Source organism: Lagopus leucura, unplaced genomic scaffold (assembly GCF_019238085.1).
Source record: "Lagopus leucura isolate 7727_CA_CO unplaced genomic scaffold, USGS_WTPT01 Super-Scaffold_100004, whole genome shotgun sequence".
In the NCBI taxonomy this organism is placed as follows: Eukaryota; Metazoa; Chordata; class Aves; order Galliformes; family Phasianidae; genus Lagopus; species Lagopus leucura.
In genome coordinates, this window is record NW_024962264.1 from 30,405,689 (window position 1) to 30,432,840 (window position 27,152).

The 27,152-nt window shown below is 39.3% G+C and overlaps 2 protein-coding genes across 2 annotated transcripts in view; both read right to left on the bottom strand.

Moving 5' to 3' along the window:
• Positions 1-4,087, bottom strand: part of ADAMTS3 (ADAM metallopeptidase with thrombospondin type 1 motif 3) — a 228,786-nt gene extending 224,699 nt beyond the window's left edge. The window contains exons 1-2 of the mRNA XM_042871526.1: positions 4,004-4,087; positions 39-174 (exon numbers count right to left, since the gene is read on the bottom strand). The gene's annotated coding sequence lies outside the window, so the exon portion shown is untranslated. The remainder of the gene's footprint in view (positions 1-38; positions 175-4,003) is intronic.
• A 17,670-nt stretch (positions 4,088-21,757) lies between these two features.
• On the bottom strand, positions 21,758-26,917 carry LOC122180420 (cytochrome c oxidase assembly protein COX18, mitochondrial). The gene is made up of 6 exons (XM_042872077.1): positions 26,624-26,917; positions 25,965-26,065; positions 25,179-25,342; positions 23,996-24,108; positions 22,882-22,989; positions 21,758-22,075 (listed from the first exon to the last, which is right to left on the bottom strand). The coding sequence occupies exons 1-6, from the start codon at positions 26,915-26,917 to the stop codon at positions 21,902-21,904; spliced, it is 954 nt and encodes a 317-aa protein (XP_042728011.1). The 3' UTR covers positions 21,758-21,901.
• Positions 26,918-27,152: the final 235 nt, after the last annotated feature.

Genomic DNA, 27,152 nt, shown 5'->3' on the forward strand with positions numbered 1-27,152 from the left:
CTTACCTGTACCTGAATTAAGGGGTCACTGATACTCACGAGGGAGGCAAGCCAGGAGAAAAGTTGCTCCTATGTAGATACTCTCTTCCCAAAGCTCTTCTGTAGTGTTCAGGGATGGGGTTTGCAAACTGATGGCATGAACTTCTCTCTTGCTGAGACTCTCCCATTTGAAACTCTGAAACACAGGACATGAATGTAAAAGTGGAGGCCAGGATATGTCCTTCATTTTCTTGAACTTTACGCAACATTTATGCTTGGCCTGTCAGCCCAGGAACAACCAAATTTACATTAGCAACTTCCTGGTGTTTTCATATAGTTTGGGTATCCTGCTGCTTTCTTACCTACAGCAGATGCTGTTGTTGCCTTAGGGCTCCAGACCATGCCACATTCAACCCACTTGTGTGAAAACATTGACATTGTTATCACTGCAAGCAGGATAAAGGGAGGATATGAATGAAAAACAGGCTTGCATCGGTGCTTTGGCAGATAAAGGATTCAGCTGGGGTGACTGCCAGAATGAAATGAAGGGCAGGGAAAGAGAGTAAGGAGAGGTTTCACTTGAGAAGGGAGGTGAAAACTGCAAAGAGCCAAAGGGTAGAGGTACACAGCAACAACATGCATACACCATTTGGTCCTTCATATAAGCTAAGAAGCACTTCAGGGTGCAATGCTGACAACTAAAATGTTGGGTCCCTTCTGCTGGTCCATGTCCATTCAGCAGCTGTTGTAGGAACCTGGATTTGCAACCCAGCCACCGACTCAAACTCTTATAAGATACCGGAATGCTTTTGGTGCACACGAAGTGTTGAGTTTCCTCAGAAGGACAGTTAGTACACACAAAAACTAACCTGTGATCTGAAGCACAGCACAGAGGCAGAAATAATACAGAGACTCACTTTAAGTGCACAACACTGCTCTACATAAAAATATTGATGTGGCCACATTTTACAGACTATCAAAATACTGTTACAGCAGTCTCTGCAGTCAGCTGGGTGCTGTTAGGACTGTAGGCATTTCCTAGGAAAGAGGACACAGTCACCTGCATTGCATAATGCTGGAGGATGTGCCCAAGACTCTCCAATTTTCAGAGGGTGTAAGTGTCAGGGATACCCCAGCAGGCTCAAAACAAAGTTTTTGACTAGTTTTATTCTATTCCCAACATCAACTTTTATTAAAAATACAGAATACAATTTTCCAAGATTTTTGTCATTTGCCAAGAAAATCAACGGACAGACAGCACTTAGAGCCTCACAGAATCTACTGATCTACTGTGGTAATTGAGCCCTCCTTACTTAATTAGAAGCTGAGACTCTTTAATTAAAATCTGCTGATTAATAGTATTTTGTTACAGCTCTGAACGAACCAGAAATGCATCTGCTTCACACTAACTTGGACAAAGACCATACACACACAACTATGCGTGCATAATAATAATATTTTTTTACACACAAATAAATAAAACCATTCAGCTGAAGAGTAGATACAAGTTACCCTTAGCACAAAAGAGTAATGAAGTATTGGGAAATGCAAAGATATGCAAAAGCCTTCTAAGAACTGATCTTTTATGCAATTGAGCAGTTTGATATTTGGACCCTGAGTTTGTGTGTCATATTAACTTACTTCCCTCTACCTCCTCCAGAAAACAAAGTCTCTATAAACTTTATCACGTGAAGGTCAATAATTACTCACTTTTCCACAACTTGGCCATGTGAGGATGTGAATGAACAAAGAGCAGAGTCCTGCTGTAACAACAGCTGCTGAATGGAGACAGGTCTGGAGTCTAAGTACAGCTATGAACTTGGAGAACCTGGCAGGAAGCCCTTCCCTTACATAAAAATCCAGCAAACATGAGTGCAACACTTGAAAGACAATCAGTAATTGCAGAGTACACTTTCCACAATGTCAATGGTCACCCAAGTGTGTGTAGTCCCATTGTATTTAAAGGGGCTGTTTAACAGATATGTGAACATACCTGTTTCTGAGTGAACCTCATTAACTGGATCATCACTTGCTTTATCAAGAAAACTTAAAAACAAGAACCTAACCTCTTGTGTCACTCTTTAAGCTTTAGATCTCTGCAGGTAGTAATAACAAGGTGAGGAATAATACTACCACCACTGTCAGTATAATTCAGCTAAATGTAAAGGGAAAAGAAAATTATCTGGAGAGCATCGTCTAGGGCTGAAGATTGATATTTGAAATGATAATACTGGCTAGGAGGCAGCATGCAATCACTAGTTAAGATAAGCTCATAATAAAGCATGTGAACTGTTTTCTCTGGAAATGAGTATTAACCTTACAATACATATATATTTTTTAAATCCTTATGGGCACTATGAAGTTCACCACACAGAAGCAGAACTACTGTTAGGCAAGCAGGAAGGATGCAGAATCTTAAGCTCTAGAATAATACACAGATTGTTACTTTTTTACTTTGATCAAAAGATGATGGCCAAAAAAGCATATGGAAAAGAAAGAAAAGAAACATAACTCACTTTGTATCTGTATAGTGACTGCCAAAAGTGTTGAAACAATGTAGCAACACACATTTTTTTTTCTCCATTGTGAAAGCTTTCTGGCTAAGGACACCAGCATTTTTGCTAGAATCCTGTCTTGCAGATTCACTCTACATATTCCTGTTTTATCAAAGGAAGTTAAGCAAATAAGCTGCCCATCACAATAGTTCTCCCTCAGTTTAAGATACCCTTCAAGCTATGGAAAAAAGACTCCACGAGGCCAAAATATTGGCTACATCACATGAAGTTTATCTAAGATTAAAAACCCATTAAAAACTAATTTTAGGCACATCTTTCACATCGTTTTGGGAATGTCTACTCTTGAGATGTTGTCTACAGAAATGGGGACTGCAGGAAATGTTCACATCAAGGTTAAATGGTTGCTCTATTCTTAACGTTTGCCCAAATCTGTCTGCAGACACTGTCCCACCGGACACAGAAGCTGCTCATCTGCAACAGTTATCCTGCTTACCCTTAACCTATATTTCAAACTTGAAGCCTGGTTGCCTTTTATCGTTGACATTTAAGATGGTATCTTTGTAAACCACAGCTAAGCTAGTCTACAAAACACAAAAGCACCACAGAATCCTGCTTTTGCAAATGTAAGACAACTTCCAAACGTGATACTGCATATGTGTCAGTACTTTTGCCTGTGTATGTGTCTATGTACATAAAAATACTTTGTATTTATTCAGATTTAACAGGAAATACCAAACTCGTGTGTTTGCATAGCTACTGAAAGCTGACCATCAATAAATTCAGTAAATGATTTACAGAAGAGATGGCTTTAGACTTGAGCACTGGATGGCCACAATCCAGTACTGTTAGCAACACATTACAGTCACTCTGTCCTACATTAAATAGCTACTGTAGTGCTATAATAGTGCTGAGACAGGAAAAATGAATCCAAAACCTACCATGCCTGCTCCTGAACTCACTCGATGGTACGGTGGCCATCAAAGGGCATAATTCATGGAACAATTATTTTCAAGGTCTTTTTTCCCCAGTTTTGATCTAGCAGGAGAGAAGCCTGCAGAGTTCCAAAGCAACACTACAGTTCAGCATGGTACACATAACTACCTCAAGAAACTTTTTAAGATAAGATATTCAGGAGCCATCTGTGAGAAAAATAAATATAGCTATAAGCTGGGCAAGACAGAATTAATTTGCACAACTAGGCCTTCACATTTTGAATCTGCACTTTACACCATGCATGCATCTTCAACATCCAAAAAGATTACACAACCAAAATCATTCAGCAACACAAAGGATCAGTTTCCAAACGACTGAAAATCTCAAGTGGCTTTATTAGTTTCTTGACCAGGACACTGCCCCTAAGCAAGTGCCAGCAAAGCTCCTCTTACATAATCACAGAGGGAGTCTCTGACTCTTAGCTAGAAAGCTAAGTCCACAATTAGGCCCCTAAACTACAGGTTGCACCAAACTCTACTTAACTTCACAGCAATAACAAGATTGGGGAACTCTTACCCTTTAGGGAGAATCTTCTTTTCGCAGAGATTTCAGTCTGGTTGAATATATTCAGTTTCCAATAGAAGATAAGAACGTGGAAATGTACTTTCACCTTACAGGTCAGAAAACAAATGAAGAGCAAGAAGAAAGCACAAGCAATTAATTTATTAAGAAGAGACCACAAAGGTTTAATCACAGAGACCAGAAGTCCTGTTTGACTATGACCCTGTAAAGTAGGTCACAGTGGTATGTATCCAAATGGCAATCAAGAAAAATAAGAAACCATTACAAACCCAGAGATGCTGATAGCCATTATAAGGACAACACAGTAACACAAGATCTCCTTTGCTTAGGTCTGCATGATAAATCTGTACTTTGCATTAAGACTGTAGGAATAAAACCTCGTATTGTAGAATTTGGAATATTATAAAAGCAGCAAACAAATTTGAGCTTAGCTAGACCTTCAGAATTTGTTTTCCCTATCTTCTTAAAAAACTACCACAGGGATTTTTTAAAAGACTATACTGTGGTCCAGTCCTCACTTTTGCATTTCAACACTCTCCACACTTTGGGCTGATTTTCCACATAGGCCTTCAAATCGAACTCTGAACTGTCACACGAGGAAATAGCTTGTGACACCAACAAAGTGATATATAGTTAGTTGAGAGCCAGACTGTTCTCATTTCAGTTCCATTCCTTAAGGGGATTCATTGACTGCACTGGAAAAGTAAATATGCAAAAGCTCCAAGCTCTTGCTAGTCTGTCAGCTGCATTCTGTTCTATTTTGACCCACTCATATCACCACCAGTATGCTGCAGCAAAGAGAAGCAGAAATACCTGAAGGAGTACCTATTAAAAAGCAAATATACGTTGTATTAATGAGTTCTAAAGCATCACTGCTACGATCATCTTCTGATTTCCACAATTACATCATTCTAGATAATCTGGATTTTAAGGGAGAAAGGTCACATATATTACATAAAAAAAATTGGAGACATGCATATTTGATCTTCGGGGGCTTATTGTTGAAAATATTACTCTAGATATCTCCAAACAAATAAAGCTTATCTCTCAGTCTTCTGGTAATAGCATCAAAAGGAGAAAAACACAAGCATAGCAAAGCTTTTATTATCCAATTAATCTGAGGTTGCTTATTTTCTAAAATAAAAGTATTAGCTGCATTCTGTGCAGCAAGAATTATACAGGCAGTAAGTAAATAAAAAACATGAACTGCAGAAGATTTATAGATGAAGAACAGTGCTGCTTTGCAAATATTACAGCTTTGGAATCAATGGACCTGGTTGTAGTCACTCACTAATTTCCTTTTAACTTAGCCATCTGCTCCCGCAGATCTCCTCCATTTACAAAAGCTGATAAGGACGTGGTGTCTCAGCTGTAACTCTAGAAAGTATCAAAAAAATTCCTGGAAATATGGAGTACAAACGTTTCTCATCAGATGAGTGAAAGAAGTATGCAGTATTTTAATTAGCAAAAAAATGTGAACCACAGGAATACATGCAGAATAGATTAAAAACACAATTCCTGGGGCTTAAACACTCAGCAAAAGTGAGTGACAGATTTCTTTGTGTTTCAGATTAGAAAGGTGTGCTAAGGCTTGCTTTCTGTATTTAAAAAAAAAAAGGTATAAGAAGGCACTCGTGAGGAGGATAGTGTAGGTATATTTATTTTGACTCTGAATGGTTCTTAAGAACATCATCGTGCTTAGGGATGAAAACATTCTTAGAGGCAGTCTAGTTTTAAATAAGAATAAATAAGAAGCAGTGTAGTTTTAAATTCCTCTGCACTACAGAGCCTTAAAAAAAATCTTGTTTCTTTATGCAGACTGGTCAGCTAGGCTAAAAAAAAAAAGGAAATAAATGCACAAAACTTGAGCACTCAATACTGTAAATCCCTTCAGCTGCACCCACAAGTTTTAGACTACTTCAATACGAATTCTCTAAATTAAAGTTCTTCTTTGCCAAATTTCAAAATAGAAATAATGCGCCTAGAGAATACTGCCACTATTTGACTTTTATTAGATACACTTATAAGCAACTGACTTGGTCCTAGTAAAAGATTTTCTCCTTTAATTATTTCTAGACAAAAAGGGCTCAAGTTCTAAGCCATAAAGAGAGTTCAAGTTCCATGTTTCTCCTTTCCCTTCCCAACCTAACTGTTCAGAAATTCACGCAGAAGAGAATTTTATCTGCCTGCAGCAACTCCCATTAAAGTACATTATTAACCAACCAAGGTTAGACCACGTTGCATTTTTACAGTGCAGTCTCTCTGACTCTCACTTCCTTACAAAAGTATGTTTCCTGACTTACATTAATCTGTAGTTACACTCCATATGATTTCCATCAGCTTATGTCAAGCATGCAAACCAAAATGGTTTAATTTGAACCCTTAAGGGCAATTATGTCTATTATTCAAAACTGAATTCCTGCATCTCAGCTTCCTTCCAACTGGGCTCCCATTTGAATACAGCTGTTTTTTTTTTTTTTTAATCCAGTTGTGATTTCCACAGGTGTTGAAGATAAGGGGACCTATAAAGCAGCAAGTGGTCCTTTCCTTTCTCTGAAAGAGCAGGCTGGAAATCACACCTTAGCATCTCTTTTTGTTACAAGCACAGAAATTCCAAACAGTTCATGAGGCCAGTCAGTCTCACTCTGTCAACACAGAACCTATTCAGAACTCAAATGTTAAAAGCCACAAGACGCAAGACTCAAATTACCAAACTGTTCCCTGTAACAAAACGTATGTTCAGCCTAAAGCAAGATGCTCTGCTACGAACCAAGTCTGCATAACTGCCATGAATGTGACTGCTGGAAATATCACAGAATCCATCACAGCCCTACCCTCATGATTTCAAACACTTCAACAGCATTTATCATCTTAGATCATATGTTATCTTCCTGCTAGGTTTGCTCAGTTTAAGCCATTTGAGTCTTAACTTGAATGGCACACTCTACCAAGATATATACTCACACTCAAGAGAACAAATTTTTCCTGTATTATAGCATGGCACAGTGGGTTGCACTATCTGCAAATGTTTCCTAGTCACTCACTTTAAATGGTGCTGGCTGATACTGGGTGTCTGCAATACTTTCTGAGCCTTTAAAGTGACAAACCCACTCTTGCTTCTGCGATTCCTGCCTGGGCCTGAGCCCCTAATGCAAACGAATGCTATACTAATGCAAACTAACTTATACTTGCCCATATACTTATACTTTATACTCATAATCCACTAGGCACTCTGTTTCATTCCAACACATCCAGCTACACAAACTGTCAGCTCTGTGTATCACACCTACCACTCATGGCCACTGCTACACTCTGCTGCTGTACTAAAAGAGTTCACAGCTTCTGGTGATACACAAGTAACAAATAACTCCACTTCACTTGAGATATTAGTATAGTACAGTGTCAGGTGGGAAAAAACAGCCTGCATCCATTTGCTAGGCAGTAGGTCCACAAGGATTTGGAGATGCACTTAAGGAACAATATTGTTTGCCACACTGAAAGGTCTATTTGCTAGACACACCACATAGTAGTGAGAGTGACAATATGAACAGCAAAATACTGAGAATTTTCCAAGCTGCATGTAAAACTAGAACAGCATTTTTCCTCCTACTTTCCCTGTTCCACCCACGTTCTATTTCAAGAAAATATCCAAGAGGCAGCTGTCTACCTTTGCAAATAAACTTTGGAAATAATTAACTTGCATATATTCAACTTTACCCAGGTTTATTAAAGTTAAAATCACGTAATCATCTGCAAGACGTAAGATATTATTTAACAGAGGTACTACTGACAGTAAAAAGACTCTTGAGAATCAAACCAGGGGAACAGATCTTTTGCCTCACAATTCTAAAAGCATTTTATGATTACTGAAAAAAGGCTCAGCTATCTCAAAACTGGGCCTACGTATCTATAAATCCCAATTCCGTTTGGAAAACATCTTTGTTCAGTTTACGCAGCATTTAAGTGAAAGCACACATAGTTGTATTTTCTAGGGTATCGTCTGAACACACAACTACTTCATAATGAAAAAGGGAAACTGAAGGCAGTACAAAAGATACGAATGTGCATTACACAAGAAGTGTATGGATTTTGTTACAATCCAAACGTGAAAAAATCTCATTTCCTCTCCTAGTTCTGCCAAATGCTTCCTTTGAGCCCTTCTAACCATTTACAATCAGCATACACATGCTCCCCTTTTGATGTCCAACCTACAACTGTGAACTCAACACTTCTTTTGTTTTCCTGAACACTTCAGGCTTCAATGCCCAAATCAAAGGAAGTTTTTTTTTAGTGTTGAAACAACAAACACAAACAGGAAAAAATTAAAGAGTATGACTACCTGTAAACACTGCTGTAGTTGACTGCTGACAGGTTCTGCATTTTACATTACAGTGTGAATGCCTGCAGCTCAAATTTTGAAAGGGGTACTGACACACACAGTGGTGCTGCACCTGTTAAAAACCTGATTCTAAACTCTCTGCCTCATTTAACAGTGAAAATAATACTGCACAAAGTTGTTAAAAAAAAAAAAACCAACCAAACAACACCCACCTTTCACTGGAAGTTGAACTGGGATCAAGGATAAAAGGTAAAACTAGTGCATTTGCACTCAGCAATTGTGAAGAGAATAATTTTAACTCAACACTGTGCCACAGTGAAATGCGTCCTGCCATTCTCAGGATTCACCAAATTTCATTCCACATTTCTTCAGTGAAATGAAAAAGACCAGAGTTTCTTAATCCACAATTCTCTGCTAGCTATTCAAAGCTACGCATCCTTACTAAAGATGCGAGAAAGTTTAAGTTTTCTCCCTTTCGGAAAGATCTCTTTTTATGTTTCCTTTCTTTTCACACAAATCAGCAGCATGACACTGGGCTTGGAGCTCACGTAGCGGTCATCAGATTTGTCCAGGAAGGAACAGGTTGGCAAGACTGGCTGTTGTCTTAGTAGCAAGCTTTACCACAACCTCTCCCCTGCAAGAAAAGCTTATGACAACTAATGCCAGGGAAATATGTCCACTTCTGCTTCTAGAAAGCTACCTAGTTTGTCAATTTTTATTTTTAACCTAATCTGAAGTTATTTTATTAAATGGGCAACATCTTTCTAGGAATGAGAAATACACAAAAGATTTTTCAAGCATGAGACTCCTACGCTTCCAGGCTGATAGCACACCTTCTTTATTATCTGGTCTCCTGTCCTGGACCTAACCTTTTCCAGTGCAATGCTTTATGCCACAGGAAAAGTTCCTTGGCATTAAAGGAATTATTCTATCTTTCTTACATTTTATCAACCAGACACTTTTAGCAACATGCTTTGTTTTAAAACCAGCAAGACATTTACACCCATCCAGTATCATCAAATCCATGCTTATGCTGGAATGCATACAATCATCTCCTCTTTCCCCTACCTTATTTCCTTGAGTATAGAAAAGAAAGCAACTTACATGACCAAGAATCACGGCAAGAAACAGTGAGAGAGGTGGTCACTGGCAAGCTTCAGAAAAAGAAACCAAAATGAAAAGCTATTAGCAGAGAAAGCCAGGTGTGCAGATAGCAAACTAGATCTCTTTAGACATGCATGTCCTTGACCATAATTCATAATCCAGTATCGTATGAGGGAATGATCCCTTCTCCTAAAAAGGGGGATATTAATCATTAGGGTGAGAAGCCAAGCCACCTCCACGCACTCACTTTTCAGAGACTATATTCTCAGAGGCAGATTTAAGAAACTCAACCAAACAAAGCAAATTGTTGTAGTATAAACCAACAACAAACTTATCCTGCAAAGTGGCAACACACCTTGGGATCTGGAGTTACAATTCCACCACCAAGGACAAGGCTGTATTTGCATCTGAGTTTTTCCTCACTGCCTTCACTATTAAAATAATGAGAACTAATGAAAATGATCTTAAGTATAATAAATTCAAATCTAATAATGATGCTACATCATACGCTGAAAACTTAGAAAAACATCATTAAAAACACATTTTCAGCTTGTAACCACAGATGTCCACATTAGCATTTTCATGAACGCTCAACCATCTCTGGCTATAACCTTCTCCCCATCTACTACATAAGGTCTGGTCTCAGTGCACTGAAGGCAACAGCTCTAAAAGATCTTGAGTTAAGAAACCATACTCAGAAGAGCCTACAGCGAGACAATGTTCCACTGCTATTCATCCCTCCCAAGCATTGAAAAATAATACTCTTTCTTACAATTGCCACATACTTCAACCAGGAAGGAGATAATAGACCAAACAGGCTCAAATAGACCCTTTAAGTTCAATTCAGCTTTTCAAAAACTACAAGACAAATTTTTATTTAAAGTTTTCTGTCAGAAAAAAGTTATATTCCAGCATTTCTTGAAATGTGTTCCCAAAGAAAAGCAAAACGAGTACCAAACCCAAAAATGTAGTTATGATGGCTATCCATTCTAGTACTCAACCAGGAAGATTGAAATAAGTCCAGTGACTCTACCACACAAGTTCTAGTGGTTCTAAAGTTAGCATGTCTGAGTCTGAAGACTCCTAGCCTATCTCAGTGTAAATTAAAACAATTCATCTTTATAGATCAGACTGAAGGAACAACTTCTTGGCTTGTTCTAACTGCAAGAATGTATTTGGTCTACAATTCAAAGACTTCTACTCAGCCTCTTGAACTTTCAAGGATCAATCATTTACCATAGTTTTGTATTCTGTCTTCTATGGAACAATTACACACCACTTTTGATCAACATCGAGAAAACGGTCCCCAGGCAAATACAAGATAAACAAAATGAGGCCCATCTGACACGGCCTTTTACCCCAAACTGGCTGATGCTGAAGGCTGGCATTTGTTTCTAATTAACAACATATTCCTGTTGCAACATGCGTGGTACACATCAACATTCCAAGCAGCTTTTCAATCTTCTTGGCTCCTTCATTTAATGCATTTAAGACTTGGACTTACAAAGCAAAAATCAAGCTTATGATTGTATCACAATTTCCCAGCTGTACTCTAATAATAAGTTTCAAAAACATCTTTTTTACTGTTCATGTGTGGATGCAAAACTGATATCTTTGAAACCAATTATAGTAAATCATCAGTATGGTGAAACAGTTTTGCCCTTGCTAGGGACTTTCAATTTTCCTATGTCAGCCTGGCATCTACTGACTGAAGGCTAGATACAAATTAGCAACAGTAATGGCAGTTCTATTAAAGATCAATTACTGGGCTGCAGAAATTCTCTGCTGAGTCTCTGACTGGGATTTGTCAGACCTTCGGAAGCAGCTGCAGTAGGCTTGGCAGGACACAAACTGAGGAAAGGTGAGAAAGCTTATCAGCTGAGTAACAATCCAGTTTCCCTCACTGCTTACCAAGGCAATAGCAATTCTTCACTTCAGATATACTAGGTAATAGCCAGGTAAGCTGATGTTCACTCCAGCTCAGGGTCCTTAGTTTCTAAGCAGAAGGAAGTAGAGGTTACTTTTCTCCCATTCCAGCTGAAATACAATGCCATTCAAGAGAGTACGTTTTATTTTTGTTTCCCTGGAAGCTGGGATGAGAGGAACATGTCTCACATTTCCAGAAATGCTGACAAGAACGTGCCATTCCAGCACTGTATCTTATGAGTGCAGAAGGAGAGATACAATCTTCAGCACAGAAGAGATGCTAGTGAGAACTATATCCTAACATTTCAGATAAGCAAAAATGCTGGTCTGCAAGTGGATTCTACCCCTTCTTTTCAAGTTGCTACTGTACTGTGCTTGAACTTTTCCCAAAACACTAATCACACAATCCTGGAAAAAAAATAATGCATGCCTATCTTCACTATATTTACACAGAGATACAGTTAAACTGAATCAGAGTACTCAGATCCAACCTTAAATCAACTCCCTAGGAACATTCACATTTAAACTGACAAGTGAATCCACAGTTGGATAACTACAGAAACAGTTATTTCATTTTGCCAACTTAGGTATGTTTAGAACGTTTTGGCAGGCTAACTTTGTAGCTTCAGGCTCGTAGCACCTCCTCTCTTTCTGTGCCTAACCTTTTGCTAGATCCAGTACTCTCCATCCTGCTGCAGTTGGCATGGCACTGGCAAGAAAAACCCTGATGTCAGCAAAAACTCTGTAATTGTGTCCTCTAATGTGAAACAATGGCAATTGCATAGTCCAGCTTAATCCAGACCATGCTTGCACTGCTGAGAGATCCAGCAATATCTAGTTCTAATATTATGAAACCATGGCCTAAACTAGTCCTAAATACAAAGTAGAAAAAAAAGAATGAAAAAAAATGGGATTAAGCACATTCCCTCAGACAGCTTTTATGTGGTGCAATTCCCCACTGGCCTGCTCCCTTCTCTTTTGTTTTATAAAAATACAAACTTGTGATCCCTCAGACTTTAAAAAAGAGGAACAAGCCTCAATTATAAGAACAGCAGTTGCTGTTACTCTTTGTGCTATGCTGAGCCTCAAAGGAACAAACAGTACTTTATTTACCATTAGAAATAAGTCAGGTCAGTTAAATATAAGTAGTCCAACATTATCATGAGAAAAAACAAAGAGGTTCTCCTCCCAGCTGGCCACATGGCTGCAAATACAGATGGCTTTGCAAAGACAACTAGGCAGTAAGAGAGTCCTAACACCTGCCAATTTCCATTTGGCATCCTTAGTCCAGAAAGAGAGATCAGCTAGCAAGTTTGTTCCATTATTTTAAAGATTAGCAGTGTTAAACACTGGGTTACTTCAAAGAGAGACAGCAAGCAGGTGGAAAAGCAGTGAATGCTGCAAAGGGATGGGATTAAGTTCTGAAACAGCATCAAGATGAAAGACAGAAGAAAAATGTCTGAAAAATCTGAGGCCTGCCTGCTTGTCCCAGATTTTACAGCTCTGGCAGCCCAATGACCAACAGCATTAACTATACTTACAGCACCCCCGTGTGTACAATAGCAAGTTAAAAAATGCTCAGGCATGTTTTGATTTTCTGAAATCTTGGAAACTGAAGTGCCAATAATTGACAGCCTGCCTTTCAAAACATTCTCTGCACTTCAAAGAATCCACCCTAGAAACTCAATTTTGAATTAAGAATTTGGACTTGCTATTAAAGCATCCACCAAGATGGCCTGGCAAACAGCTTCAAATTCTCTGGCAGACAACAGCACTCTTCTCCAGTGCTTTGTAAAAGGTGTTACATTTTACTTGTATTTGCATCTTGAATGTCACACTGACAAACTCACCTTCTTTGCAATATTTCAAGCTAGTAAGAGTTGCTACAAAGGAAAATCCATTCTTTCTCAAAGTATCATCCCTTCTATTACAAAGAAACCTAAAGCAGCATTCTCTCTGTCTATTCCAATTTATGAGGCTTGGCTATTAACACTGCACTGTTTTTAGTAAAGTCAAGATAGGAAGCATGCAGAATAAGTTAGGCCAATTAGAATGATATAGCACACTATTAAAATAATATGACGTCATCCAGGAAGAATAACACACATTTTTACAAGCCACTTCAATTCAATTATGTTTCTCAGAAGACATAGGAACGTTTTCTGCTTTCTTCTCCAGAAATCAACCTCTGCTCACTTACTGGCAGAAAGCACTGTCTAACGTTACATGACCACTTGCAAGGCCACTTTATGCTACCCATACTGCAGCATAAAAGCTAAAGTCTTACAGACACTAAACTTTTACAGCTGATAAGCTCTTTCTGCCCAGGATAGAATGTTGTCTTTCTGCATTTTTATCTCATCCATGTGGACTGAAAACAAAAGAATATTCCTACAATGGCTTTAGAATAGAGACCCAATATGGACAATGAAGGCTCCACACACAAACTTGCACCAGAACCTTTCAGAAATTCTAAGCTCTATCAGAAAATAACTCATCCAAGGAATTTAAATTTTGCTGAATTTGATTGGACTTGTTTCAGTTCCACAACTCCAGCCTCTTCTCTGCATAGCTGCATTATTTCAACAATCTTCTTCCAGATTCAAGTTTCATCTAAAATAATACTGTAAGAAATTCACCACCACATACATTCAGAGGGACTTGAGTCTCTTTCAACTTGCAGAGGTGGATCTTGGGAGTGACTCTCTAATAGAAGCAGAATTTAAATGGTGTGAATAATATATAAATAAATGGAGAACTGAGCATCTGGATTATCAAGCTGTTGCACCATGTTTTTTGCAAAACAGTACTGAAAATTTGCACGAGTGGTAGAATGGCAAAACTCATGCTCAAGTTTTATGCAAGTAAAAATGTCTGTCTTACGTGTGCTCTCACTTTTATCTTTGGTGCACAGTTTGCTCAGACCTGGAACTATCTATGTTATAGAAAAGAGTCTTAAAGGCCACAAATAACTGACATGAATTCAGAACAGCAATCTTTATGCTGCAAATGGATTCCTGGGGATTTCAGAAAAAAGCATGGGACAGTTAAATTGTAGCTAATATTAATTATTACATAGCAATTAATAGAAATGTGTCTCTTATTGACAGGGAAGTGTCACATTGTAATCAATTCCTGACAAAAATTAGCTGACATTATGTGTGCTTTACCCATGACAAGGATCTGCTGGCTCTTCAGAATATGATTATACTCAAATATTTAGAACTATATACTTATGAAAATGTATGGTGTATATGTACCTATAAATCTAAATCTAACTATATTAAATGCGCTTTTCCTCTTCATTTATATATACGTGCACATATCACTTACTCCAACACAGATATAATCCCAAGAAAAAAATATAAATATTTCTTCATCAAACCCTAGAGTGACACAAATCTCAGAAAGCAGCAGACTTTCAAAAACACGTTCAAGAACTTTGCACACTCTGTATTATTACCTAGTAAAACTTTTGGTGTCCCCACAGAGGTGTTAATCTGTGTGAGATATTTTTCAGCCATCTGTTTCAAGGCTCTCTCTATGCTTTTCAAGAGATCCTATTTTACTTATTTTTCAAAGAAAATGCCGTACCTGGTTTAAAGTCCCACCCAGAAGCTTCAGCAGGCTCTATTCCCAAGCTGGAAACAAGGATCCCGTTTCAGATAAACCATGCTAAGGAAGCTGAAGGGATAGCAAAGGGGCAGGAAGGGAATCGCTCTTCTTCAGCTTCATAGCGTAGCAGCTCCCCCTACTGCCTGTTTATCTCTCAAAATTCACGTTCGGCAATGGGAACTTCAGCAGAGACAGAATCACAAGACAACATTCGGGAAGCTCCATAGCCCTTTCTAAACACCTAGAAACGATTTCCCACATCTGATGCAATCCTGGAAAAGGTTCTACTATATAACAATTCTAACCCTATACCATGGCCCCTTAAATGTGGCTTTTGAGCTGTCTGCAACATTCCTAAACTTACTAAGAGCTGCTTTTCTACCTTGAAGAAACTGTCTCTCTTCTATTTTTGAGCCACAATCATCCTTCCCTTCTTTTAATGTGGGTCTTTTGGACAAGAAATGACATACACCGGCAGCACCGAGCTGCTTTCAGCTGATCTTGCTGTAAGAATGAGCACGTGAACTTGCCTGAGACATCCAAATCCTTACATCGCCAAGTCATCACCATATTGTATAATCTTAAGTGATTAAGCAACTCTGGAATATGGAAGAATGCATCAGTCTTGTCAGCAAATCCCAGTTTCCCAAACAGCATAAAACACCTGCTTTACAGATGCATTTAAGCTGTTTCTTCATCAGACACAATGCCTTCATTGCCTTGTTTGACTTTCAGTTTCCCCACAAGTTCTTGGAGAACACGCTGGCCACATATGGATGTAGCTGTATCAATTATGTGCTGTAATTCACAACCAGATAGTAAAAGCAACTCCAAGAGTCCAATCTGTACAAGCACAGTACAATCAATATAACGGCATCTAACTTGGCTCTTTCTCCAAAATTGCTTCTGTCAGCCAGAAACCGTATCTCTCTGTACTTGCAAAGCTGCAATCCAGTGAACATTAATCTGTAAAGTAGGACATCCTCAGATATTGCAGTATAGTGTTAGAGACAGCAACTAGAAAACTTACGTCCCCTATATGGAAATTCTTTTTTTTTTTTTTTATACACTTTAGAAAGCTTGAATCTATTTAACAAGGTACCAAAATGCAACTGTAGTAGGAACAGGGCTCTACAATTCATTACGTAGCCAATGGTTAAATGAGGGACCAAGGAAAATAGTGAAAAGACTAAACCACACAATGAATAGGATTTGTAAGTATATAGTGCCATTAGTTTTCCAAGGCTAAAATCATAGCAGCATGCTAAGGGCATTCTATGCATCACTGCAATTCAGGTAACTGCTTCAGATTTTGTGCTAAAATGTTTGCTCCCATCTGTTTACATCAATGAAGTAAGGCGGAACTTTCCAACAAGTAGAATCTTTTTAGTGCAGGTCAACAATTACCTGAAGGTGCATACGTGCAACATGTACTGAAAACCAATGTGCTCACAAGAAATGTTAATACTCCCAAATCCAGACATAATGCACAGTGTGCTAAACTCAACAAAATAGCATTTTAATTGCCAAATACGGACATGTGCACATTTACAGCAAGTAACTGTCCCTTCCCTAAGACATCCAAATCCTTACATCGCCAAGTCATCACCACACTGTATAATCTTAAGTGATTAAGCAATAATCTTAACTCTTAAAGGAGAAAATCCTTTAAAACTTACGGAATTCTTAATTTTAAAAAAGTTTATATGAATAGTTTTTTACTGTTTATTGAAACAAAGAAAAATTCAAACCCAAATATTGATACAAAGCACAGATCTTCAATTGTTTTACAGTCCTGGTGCTTAGCATGCTAACACAACAGCTTTTATGGTGAAAAGGAAGGGTACACAAGGACTAATCCAAATCCCCTGTTAAAACAGGTTGTTAACCATACTTAATTTCAACACAGGCATACGATCATACCAAAACACCACATACAATTGTTTAGATTAATACAGGACATGTGTATTTGAGTAAGCTCTTCCATGCGGAAAGCAAATTAAGAAAAACAGGTAATGATAGATCAGAGGAAAAGGAGGATCAATGACACAACCACCAATGTATAATTAATACCGAGTTCACACCTTTCAGCCTGCTGTCTGGTGCCTGCAAAGCAAGGTTACCTACTTGCAACTTAATAATTTACAAGACAATCTCAACTTTCTGTTTTAGGCTGGTCAGTACAAAGTCCTTATAGCTACAGAGAAAGATGCAGAGCTCTTATAGAGCAGGTCCAAAGGAGGGCCACTAAGATGATCAGAGGGCTGGAATGCCTCTGCTACGAGGAAAGGTTGAGGGAACTGGGCTTGTTTAGCTTGGAGAAGAGAAGGCTCCAAAGAGACCTACTGTGGCCTTTCAATAGTTGAAGGGAGCATACAAACAGGAGGGGGAACGGCTGTTTACAAGGCTGGATCGTAATAGGACAAGGGGGAATAGTTTTAAACTGAGACATGGAAAGGTTTAGGTTAGATATTCGGAGGAAGTTTTTCACACAGAGGGTGGTGACAGAACAGGCTCCCCAAGGAGGTTGTGGATGCCACATCCCCAGAGGCATTCAAGGCCAGGCTGGATGTGGCTCTGGCCAGCCTGGTCTGGTGGTTGACAACCCTGCACACAGCAGGGCGGTTGAAACCAGATGATCATTGTGGTCCTTTTCAACCCAGACCATTCTATGATTCTATGAAATTCAAAACCACTTACACGAAACACAGCCTTAAGAATATTTAGTCTGTCTAATGGTATTGGAACAAAAATCATGGCTTCCTCTAAGGGTCTAAGCATGACTGCTCAGCATACATTGAGTGTTTTAAAAAAAACTAAAAAAAAAAAAAAAAAAAAAAACACCTGAAAAAAAAGAGCATTCCAACAGGTGAAGTAGTTTCTAGTTTGAATTCAGGTTGCTGAACTGCCCCTGCTTTTAATCTGAAAAGTCACAGCAAACAAAGCTGCCCTCTAAAAATCATGGAGTTTTGAAGAAAGGGTGAAAGAAAGGAAAGTTGTGTGTGTATACACAAATGAGCATACAAAGGTATACATACTCCAAACAAAAAATATTCTTCCCTTTTCCACTTTGCCTCTTGCTTACCATGTGCTTGACAGTACCAGGACTCACACAAGACTGACGTCTGAAGCACACAGACTTTCTTCAGCACAGAGTGGAACATCACTTCCTGCCTTACAGTTGATTTTATAATTAGTCCTGTCTTTTCCATTCAACAGCTTTCAGACAGTTTTCTGGCTGAAGTGCACAAATCTTTCACAGGTGGGATGCTATTTAATAATCTCTTTTTACAGATTTTCATCCATTGTGTTGAAGTGGAAACAGTGACTGCATTTTATTTATTTGTGCTACTGTTTAAAAGTCAGCTTCATGTTAAGAGATTCCTGGGATTCATGGAACTTGTTTCTGCTTTTCAGAGGACTGGGCTTTTTTTGGCAATGCTAGGAAGAACAGTTTAGAAATTCCAGTGCTTTTGATTGTCTTGAAAGAATTTAAAGAATTTTAAGAATAGGATCTACTAATATCAAGACACTATATGTAAATTAGAAGCAGTGTTTGTATTGCACAGGAAGCTTATTGTTAGGGAGTACTTTGACAGACACCATTACTTGCTGAAATGTAGAAATTGGAGATCTCAGTCGCTGTTTGCTCCAGTGATCAACTGAAAGGCTAGGACACTTCTTCAAAGAGCACAATGTAAATGGAGTACAGCAGCAACCATAATGCAAGGGTGTGGCCAGATGTGAGCAACCAGTCTGCAGTTAGGGCTGAAGCACCACACCAACTTCCTTTATGCCTGAACTAATGCTACATAATTCAGAAATAAAAATACCAGTCAGAGTTGTCAGTGCTTTCTTTACTGGGAGAAATACAAATCCTATTCCGTAGTTCTCACCACTTCTGTCTGCTTCACAAATAAAATCATTCTTATTTCCCCCAACCTGCTGCCCTGCTGAGCAATGAAAAGAGAAATACCGTGCAGGATATCCTCAAGCAGTTCTTCTTCAGTGTTCACATATTGTGGTGGATTGTTCATGTACCTGTGCATTCAAGGACTAAATGGAATGAAAATACTATACAACCAAGCAAACAAGAACAACCAAAAAAACCCCATCTGTTTCTTTTAGTCACTGTATCCCTTTCTATAGGAGAGACAGCAACAAAATACTCCTCACCCAAAACTGCTAGCATTTCTGACAGACAGAAAGGTGGTACTGCAGAAATATGAAATTTCTGGATGCCTGGAACAGGCAAAGAAGAACAGTTCCTCTGTGTGTGTTTGACTATGAAATAAACAAGATTTCCTTAACCTTACTGTTTTTTCCTGAAAGACACTGCCTGCATTATCAACCTGTAACCATACTTTATATTTTGTCAATGTTCTGAAAAAAATCACTTTTTGCTTTTTCTTCATCCCAAATACAGAAGCTTACTCTCAATTTACATATACAGAAGGCATATGTAAACTGCAACTACAGTTAGGAACTTTACTAAATAGAGCTACATTGAGAGATTGAGTTTTGTCACCTCAGTCCCCAGACAGCCAAAAAAGGCACATGGGAAAGTTCATTTGCTCCCAGAAAATGTACATGTCTGCAGATGTACAACATTCAGGGCACTGTGAAATTTATCTTCAGGCTCCACTTGAATAAACTAGCACTTCCTCTGTTATGCATCCCAGAAGGAAGATAATTCCTCTCACAGCATCTTGTAAACTTGAGATGCGATGCTGAAAAACAAAACAAAAACCCCACCACATTCTTATCTTCTTCCTCAAAACCACTTCAGACCTTTCCTATCCTTACTTTAAATATATTTGTCTACAACCAGTCCCCTTTTAATCAAACACCCTGTAGACCATCTGCTTACTCTTTCAAATCTGTATTATTGTTTATTATTTTTCTTGTTTATTTATCAACTGTTAAACCTACCACATGACCTCACTCTGCCACTGAGAGGAATCGCACACTCTTCACTACCTTCACAGAAATCAAAGGTGAAACAACTATAAAGCTATTATGAAATAAGAAGGGCCTACTTACACTACCCTTAATTAAATGGCACCCAGCACAAGAAAACTATCAGCTGTGCTCATCAGGTCTTACCCCGTTACCATTTCAGATGAGGAAAAGCTTCCCTCTGGCTTTAGCAGGAGCCATAGATACTCTCTCTAAATCCTGCTATGCTATTCAAGGTCATGAAGAATACAGTCACCCTTTCTACAAATCTATAAGCAAAAACTAACAGCAACCATCACTGTCTTTGTTTTTGCATATAGCCAGATCTGACAGCAACACTTGTTAAATGAATAATTCTCCAACATTTAAAATGACTCAAAATGCCAAAATCTTGCAAAGGCAATTCCTCACTGTCACAACAAATCCATTTTCCAGTATACAAGAATTGCATGCATGTTTGCAAGCAACAGTACAACCTCTGACTGAAACCTCAAAAGGGAAAGAAATATCTTAAGAAAATTACAGAGGATTACATTACCATTATTCATAAAGAAACAGTAAAACTGATGAACAGTAAAGATAAATAAAATGTAATTAGAAAATAACACTTATATAAAATCTTTTTATGCTCCTGAAGCAAGTATGGGAGGGAACATCACAAATGTCCCTAGCGAAAATACACCCGTGTGTTGCAGTGCAACATCAGAACTGAAGGCTAATAATGCTTAAGTTCAAACAAACATTTTGAAGAGCCATGTCTGCATGTCTATAGGGCAAAGTCTTGGTGAATCCTTCAACCCATCTTTTGCTCCACAAGGGAAACAAAGACGCAAGAAGCAAACCAAAAGGAGGAATAAAACAAAGGAGCACGGAGCCTTGATGAAGACACATGACCACTGATTTCTTACTGTTGGCTGCTGCCAGCCCGGTATTCTCTTTGCCTTTTCTCTTTTCTCAATGCTGAACAGTTTTTTCTTAAAACAAACAATCAACTAACCAACCAACCAACACAACACAGAACAGTAAACAAAACCAACAAACAAAACCCCACAAACACACACAGACAACCACAGTTACTTTAAAACTAACTTCCACTTACCAAATATTACTGAGCACTGACTTTAACGGTTACATCACGCATCATGTTTTTGCGGTATGAGAATGATACGGCATTTCTACCCCAATTGCTGCTTCTCTAAGATGATAAATTACCTTTAAGGAGATCAGACTTGCACAAACTTTTGAGCAACGGGACATAAGTTCTGTCACAATGCACATCTGCTGACTTAAAATGTATGCAGAGCAAGGCTACACATAAACACAGTTTAACCCTACAGAAGTGCCTACATACAATTACACTGACACGTAAAAAAAACCAACATAATGCTGTCACTCGATAGAGATTCACCAGAAACAATAAACTTGTCCTCCTAATTCCAAATCTAATGCAGAAAGATGGACAATAATCCAGTTTACTATGCAGTTTGAGGAAATCATGTATGAGAACTCTTACAAAAACTGCAACACGAACCATGTGAATATCAACTGATGATATCTCAATTAAGAAATGAGCCAGTAACTGCAAAGTCCATCCACCCTCTCCCCAACCCCAAAATTTTGTTCACTAGTCCATAGGTTAAACCAGCTTTGCTACAAGAAAGTAGCCTAGATGTGTCACAGACTTATCTTCATAACTCTTTACAATTTAGGGGACAAACTTGCATTACTGGACTGTTCAAATTGCAAAACTAACATCCTTGGAACCAAACTTCCCAAAACATATATTTGTGTTGATGAATCATTCCTTTTAGCCAGATGATCAATGTTTTATTTGGAAAAGAAATATAATTTCAGCTGTAGCACTTTACAGTGAGCATCTCAACAAAATACCACTTCTCAACGACACACACGAATTATGTGGGATAGCTCTTCCGACAGTTCAAAGCGTGTTATTTCTTAAAACTGTATTTGGTACTCAAGGCAGCCACAATATCCCTGTAAGGAGTATCTGAGTCAGATTTGGTCCTCGGTATGCAACACAGTCGGCGAACAGTCGGAGAACGGAGCAACAGGTTGTGAGAGAGTCCCATGAAGCTTGAGGACAACCAATACAACGCCATGGACTGCAACAAGACAAACACCGAGTTCAGCCTTCCTAGGTGTAATTTAGGCAGCTCTTCACAAACCACAACCACGTTCCCAGTTATAAGAAAAACAACGAACCTATATTTGAAATGGAGCGCAGTGTATTTAGCATATGATTTTCTGCTCCCAACCATTCTGGGAGAAAAATGTCATCTATACTGCAGCTCGACAACAGTTCATAAATTAATTCATACTAACCACGCTTAAACACCTACATTTCAGACAAAACAAACCCAATGAGACAACTATATGCACTGTTTTCTATACCACTGCAGAAGCATTCCAAGTAAAACAGTGGATAAAAATAAGAACTGTTTTAAGAAGGATGTGGAAAATTTCCCAATCTACAAAAATAAGGCGTTCTCTTCTTACAGGAAGCAAACATGTACATACCAAAGCTTCGGCTATACTTCCTTAGATAAACACTGCCTCTCATTTCTGAAATCACAAAAGGATGCTAGCCCTCTGAATTTCTTTCCAAACCCTTGTTTGAGAAAATAATGTTTAGAAACAGTAACTGCAGATTCTTTATCAGTGAACAAAAATAGCCCAGTGCATTAATAATTCAAGCACAAACTCAGACAGAAGGCACAATGTAATGGACACTATTAGATTTTTTTTTTTTTTTTTTTTTTTTGCAGAGACTATTTTATACTCATATAAATTATAAGAAATCTATTAAACAGATCAGGCATTTGGGCCATCCTTTAAGCACTATGAACATATGAAATTGGGGCACAACGGTCACGGGTGAAAGAACACAGCATTAAGACTCCATACATACCGAGGGGACCGTTGCAGCAATAGGGACCATTACTACTGACAACACTCTAAAGAAATTTGTAGCAAGCTTCTGGAACCTGGAAGCTTCCAGTTTTTGTGAAGCAAAGATCTGAAGGGAAGAAGGGAGAAGCCCGCAGTTACAAAAGAAAGTTCTTTTTGAAACAACTAAAATGAGAAAAAAAGGCAACAGCAGAATCTCCTGTAAGCCTGTATTCCTGATCACATGTTATGTTCATTTTCTCATTATCCAGTTCAGTTAGCACACTGGTAACATCTTTCCCTTGTTTCACATTCGATATTATTAATACTCTGTAGCAAAAAAAAAAAAAAAAAAAAACATAAGCTAGCAAAGCACTCTTCCAAATAATCTCAAAGCAGTGCATTAAAAAAGCTGTGACAGCACATCCAAAATTGCCAACAGCTAGTTCCTGAGCACAGCCCTTCCAGAAGGGGCTACGAACAGGGAGAAGAAACAGTGGCTGGAAAACTGAAAGATAACAGAATCAAGTGTGCAGTCACCAATGACTTTTAATCTCATAAGGCAGTTTTAGTCCATGTGTCACAGATGACAATGAAGAAGTAATGAAATCCAGACGATTAATGATTAATGATTAAAGGCAAAGATTAATAAAAACTTTTCCATTAAAAAAATATGTGGGAAAGTAAAATTATTATTTAAAATGTGTTTGTTTACTCATCTCCCAACTATCTTCCGAAGTTCTGGATTCTACAATATATTAAGAATAATATCATTAAATTTCACCACAATGCACTAACAAAGTATTTCTGGGATGCATCTTCATGCTTTAAAAGCAAGGAGCTCATTAGAGCAGCAACTTTTAGGAGCAACTTCAGAGTTGAGACTAAACATCACTGAGGTTCAAACAAAGCAAATAAAGTTTCTCAGACATGTCACATTATTATTAATAATCTTCAAAAAACGCAGACACATGCACACAGCATCGTTAGACTATCTTCACTTCTGATCAATGCATGTAAAGCAGTCACAGTATCAATCATGTTACTGTGTTTTGTAAGTGGGTAACACTGCCTTAGAATTCTACAATATGTATATGGATCCTTTCGGAATCGTCCTGTTTATTCCACCAACATACCTCCACTATCAGCAAATTCAAGAGTCCAAGTGAAACTGGCATAATCCATGTGGAATCTGGTGCTGTGAGGTCTGTAAACCACAGTGTCCCACCTGTCGAAAACTGTTCTTGAACTGAAACAATGTAAAGAAGAAAAGGAATTAAGGGTTATCCTCTACTTCAAATTCGTCAGAATTGTGCCAAGTATTGCAGAGAAATTATCCAAGTTTCTAGAAGCATCTTATCTACATAATAAATTTTATTAAAACAAAAATCTTCTATGTGAAAGACCACCCTGAGGATTCTGCTAGGAACACTAGGAAAAAATGGAGGAAGACAAGTGAAATACAGGTTGGCTTGTGACAGCCACTGATTCAGGTCAGCTAGTGATCAAAATCAGACAGATCTGAACAACCTTTTCAGAAGCCAAAAGGAGAACAAACAGTATAGGAACATACGGTGACTATCTGTGGATCTGAAGCAAATACATTTTGCTTAACATCACTTTTTTTAGAACACCAAACTGTAACTTGTCCTAAAATATCAGAATATACCAGGACTGTTACTTAAAAGCCCCTAACTTTTATCTTGTATTTATTTTTACATGAAACTAAGAAGAAATAAATACAATTATTAGTGAACATACTGTCTGTCACATGGGTAGCATTACTTCCTAATCTATGTTGTGCGCAGAAAAATCCAGAGTCTTTTTTCTAATAACTGTCTCCAGTAGACCACAATACAATTAAATGCCTGTATGATGTAACAAAATGTTTCATATTGTTCCCAGTGCTCAGATCCTAATACTACTTTTAAAACAGGCATCCTACAGCTCACAACTCCATTATCAATACCGAGTGCATATAAGCTGAGATCAGCAAAGTGTTTATACAGATCTGGATCCAGTGATCACCAGCTGACCAGAGAAAAGCAAAGGTGTGGCCCAGAAGCAAGCTCCTTGTTTAAACAATCTGTGGCCTGCTCTAGATCAACAACACATACATAGTACCTAATCAAAACCTTTGAGATCCATTATTATTAAATATTTATCTATGATTAAATCGGGCTACATTTAAAAACTTAATAGTAGAGTAGCTCATACATCAGACTTGGGGGACCACATTCTTTAACTAAATAAGAACATGTATAAACAGAAATGAAAGGACAAACGACTGTTTTGAGAGTATATATTCTAACAGATCACCTTCTGAGTCCAAAGCACCAACACTGCAGTTGCGCAATGCAAGAGACACGCAGACCCACATTGGAACCTGCACCCACACCAATAAAGTAGCTTTGAATGGATGGCAGTTGTCTCGAATGTACAGTTCTGTAATAATCCTCTGCAGGTTCTTCTTAAAGTGGAATCTTTTAGAAAGGACAGAAAACAATACAAAACAAATACCATATTACAACACAAGGGCTTCTCAAATTCTGAACTATCAATTGAACAGGCTGTGCATATCAACATGATTTACGTACCCCCCTTTCTTCTCAACTCATAGCCCTACTCACTCGTCTAAGCAACTTCTCACATCACTGTTAGCTGCTAGCAGTGACTTGTCCAATATTCTGTGGTGATTTTTGCCTGACCAAGGCTATCGCTTTCCCAACACACATCACTGGCCAGTTAAACAGCCTTCAGTAGCCCAGCTAATATCCACTGCTACTGCATGGGTTTACAGTATCACACATTAAGGGCCAAAACCATAGCCTTTCAAGCTTTAAGTCCCTAGCCATGATCTGATGCTTTTAGATAGCTAAGAAAACTGCTGACATTAAGACAAAAATGCTTAGATTTGGCCCTGAAATCATAAACCTATCAGAAATTCAGAGATTTGAAACTGTGATTCTGCCTGTTAAGATATATCCAACGCAAACAAGCCATAAAAGCACTAACACAATCTAAGTCTCTAGCAAAAGCAGAGTGTTAGGAGGACCTTCCACCTGGAATGAATTTGTAAGGCATACACAATCATCACCATCTTACCTGGCAACCTTTTCAGACCAACCCAGTTGCTTTCCACGAACAGAAACTTCATAGCGAAGCTGCTCAGCTAGCTTTTTAATCTCAGGCTGCAAATTTTCCAACTAACTAAAGAAAAGGAAATAATGTTTATGACCTGACAAACAGTTAAATGTAACAAGTGCATAAAAAGTTAAACTGCAGCACTTTTGAGTTAGTCACTGAAGAACCGTCTGAGAAACACACCTGTCTCCACCAGCCAGACCTTTCCCACCGTTATCTCACGGGAAGGGCTTTAAAGTATGAGAGGGGAGATTAGGTTAAACGCCAGGAAGAAATGCTTTGCTCAGAGGACAGCGAGGTCCTGGCACAGGCTGCCCAGAAAGGATGCGGGTGCCCCGTCCCCGGAGGTCCTGAGGGGCAGCCGGAGCCGCAGCAGGGGGCTGGAACTGGGCGGGCTTTAAGGTCCTTCCAACCTAAATCACCCTGCGATTACGCGACTCTACGAATACACAACTCAATAACCCCAAATGACACTCTTGCTCTGGCAGCAGTGATCCACGCCCCATAAGCCCTAAGGGCCTAGCAAAGAAAGAGCACGGAAAAGCACAAACGCGCAGCGTCCGTCACGCAGCGAGACGCTGCCGCCGGCGCAGCCCCGTTCCCTCAGCGCGCGGACCCACCTTGGCCAGGAGGCGGCCCTGGTGCGCGGCCAGCGGCAAGGTGACGGCGCTGCGGAGCAGGGCGCCGCCGCACACGATGGCGGCCCACCACGGGAGCCCCGCGGCCGCTTGCAGTGCCACCAGCCCATCTTCCGCCCAGTGCACGGGGACCGACTGCGCCAGCCACTCGTACCAACCGCCGGGGCTCCCGCTCGGCGCCGGAGACCCCGCGGCGACCGTCAACCGAGCGACGGCCGCACCACCCAACTGCCAGCTCGAGCCGCTCTGCCTCAGCGACCGCGCGAGCCGCCACATGCCTCACGGTCACGGCACGCGCAGCTCCCGCCGCGCAGCTCCCGCCTTCGCGCATGCGCCAGAGGACGCTTCGCCGGCGCCATGTTGGGTGCGGGCAAGGGAAGGGCAAATGGCTGTGCGAGGGCTGGCCCTACTTCCTTGCGAGCGGCTGGAAAGTGCGCTGGGTAGCCAACTCCATCAACTTACCTCTTTCCTGAACCCTGTTTACACAGTTCCACTAGTTAACAGTGGTTTT

Bases quoted from the DNA above. Each gene is read 5' to 3' on its own strand.
- LOC122180420 (XM_042872077.1), bottom strand. From the start codon at position 26,917: ATGTGGCGGCTCGCGCGGTCGCTGAGGCAGAGCGGCTCGAGCTGGCAG. The intron at 26,066-26,623 runs GTGGGTCCGCGC...TTCTTTAGTTAG, and splicing joins AGGGCCGCCTCCTGGCCAAG to TTGGAAAATTTGCAGCCTGA. The intron at 22,990-23,995 runs GTATGTTGGTGG...TCTTCCCTTCAG, and splicing joins TGAATTTGCTGATAGTGGAG to ATCTTTGCTTCACAAAAACT.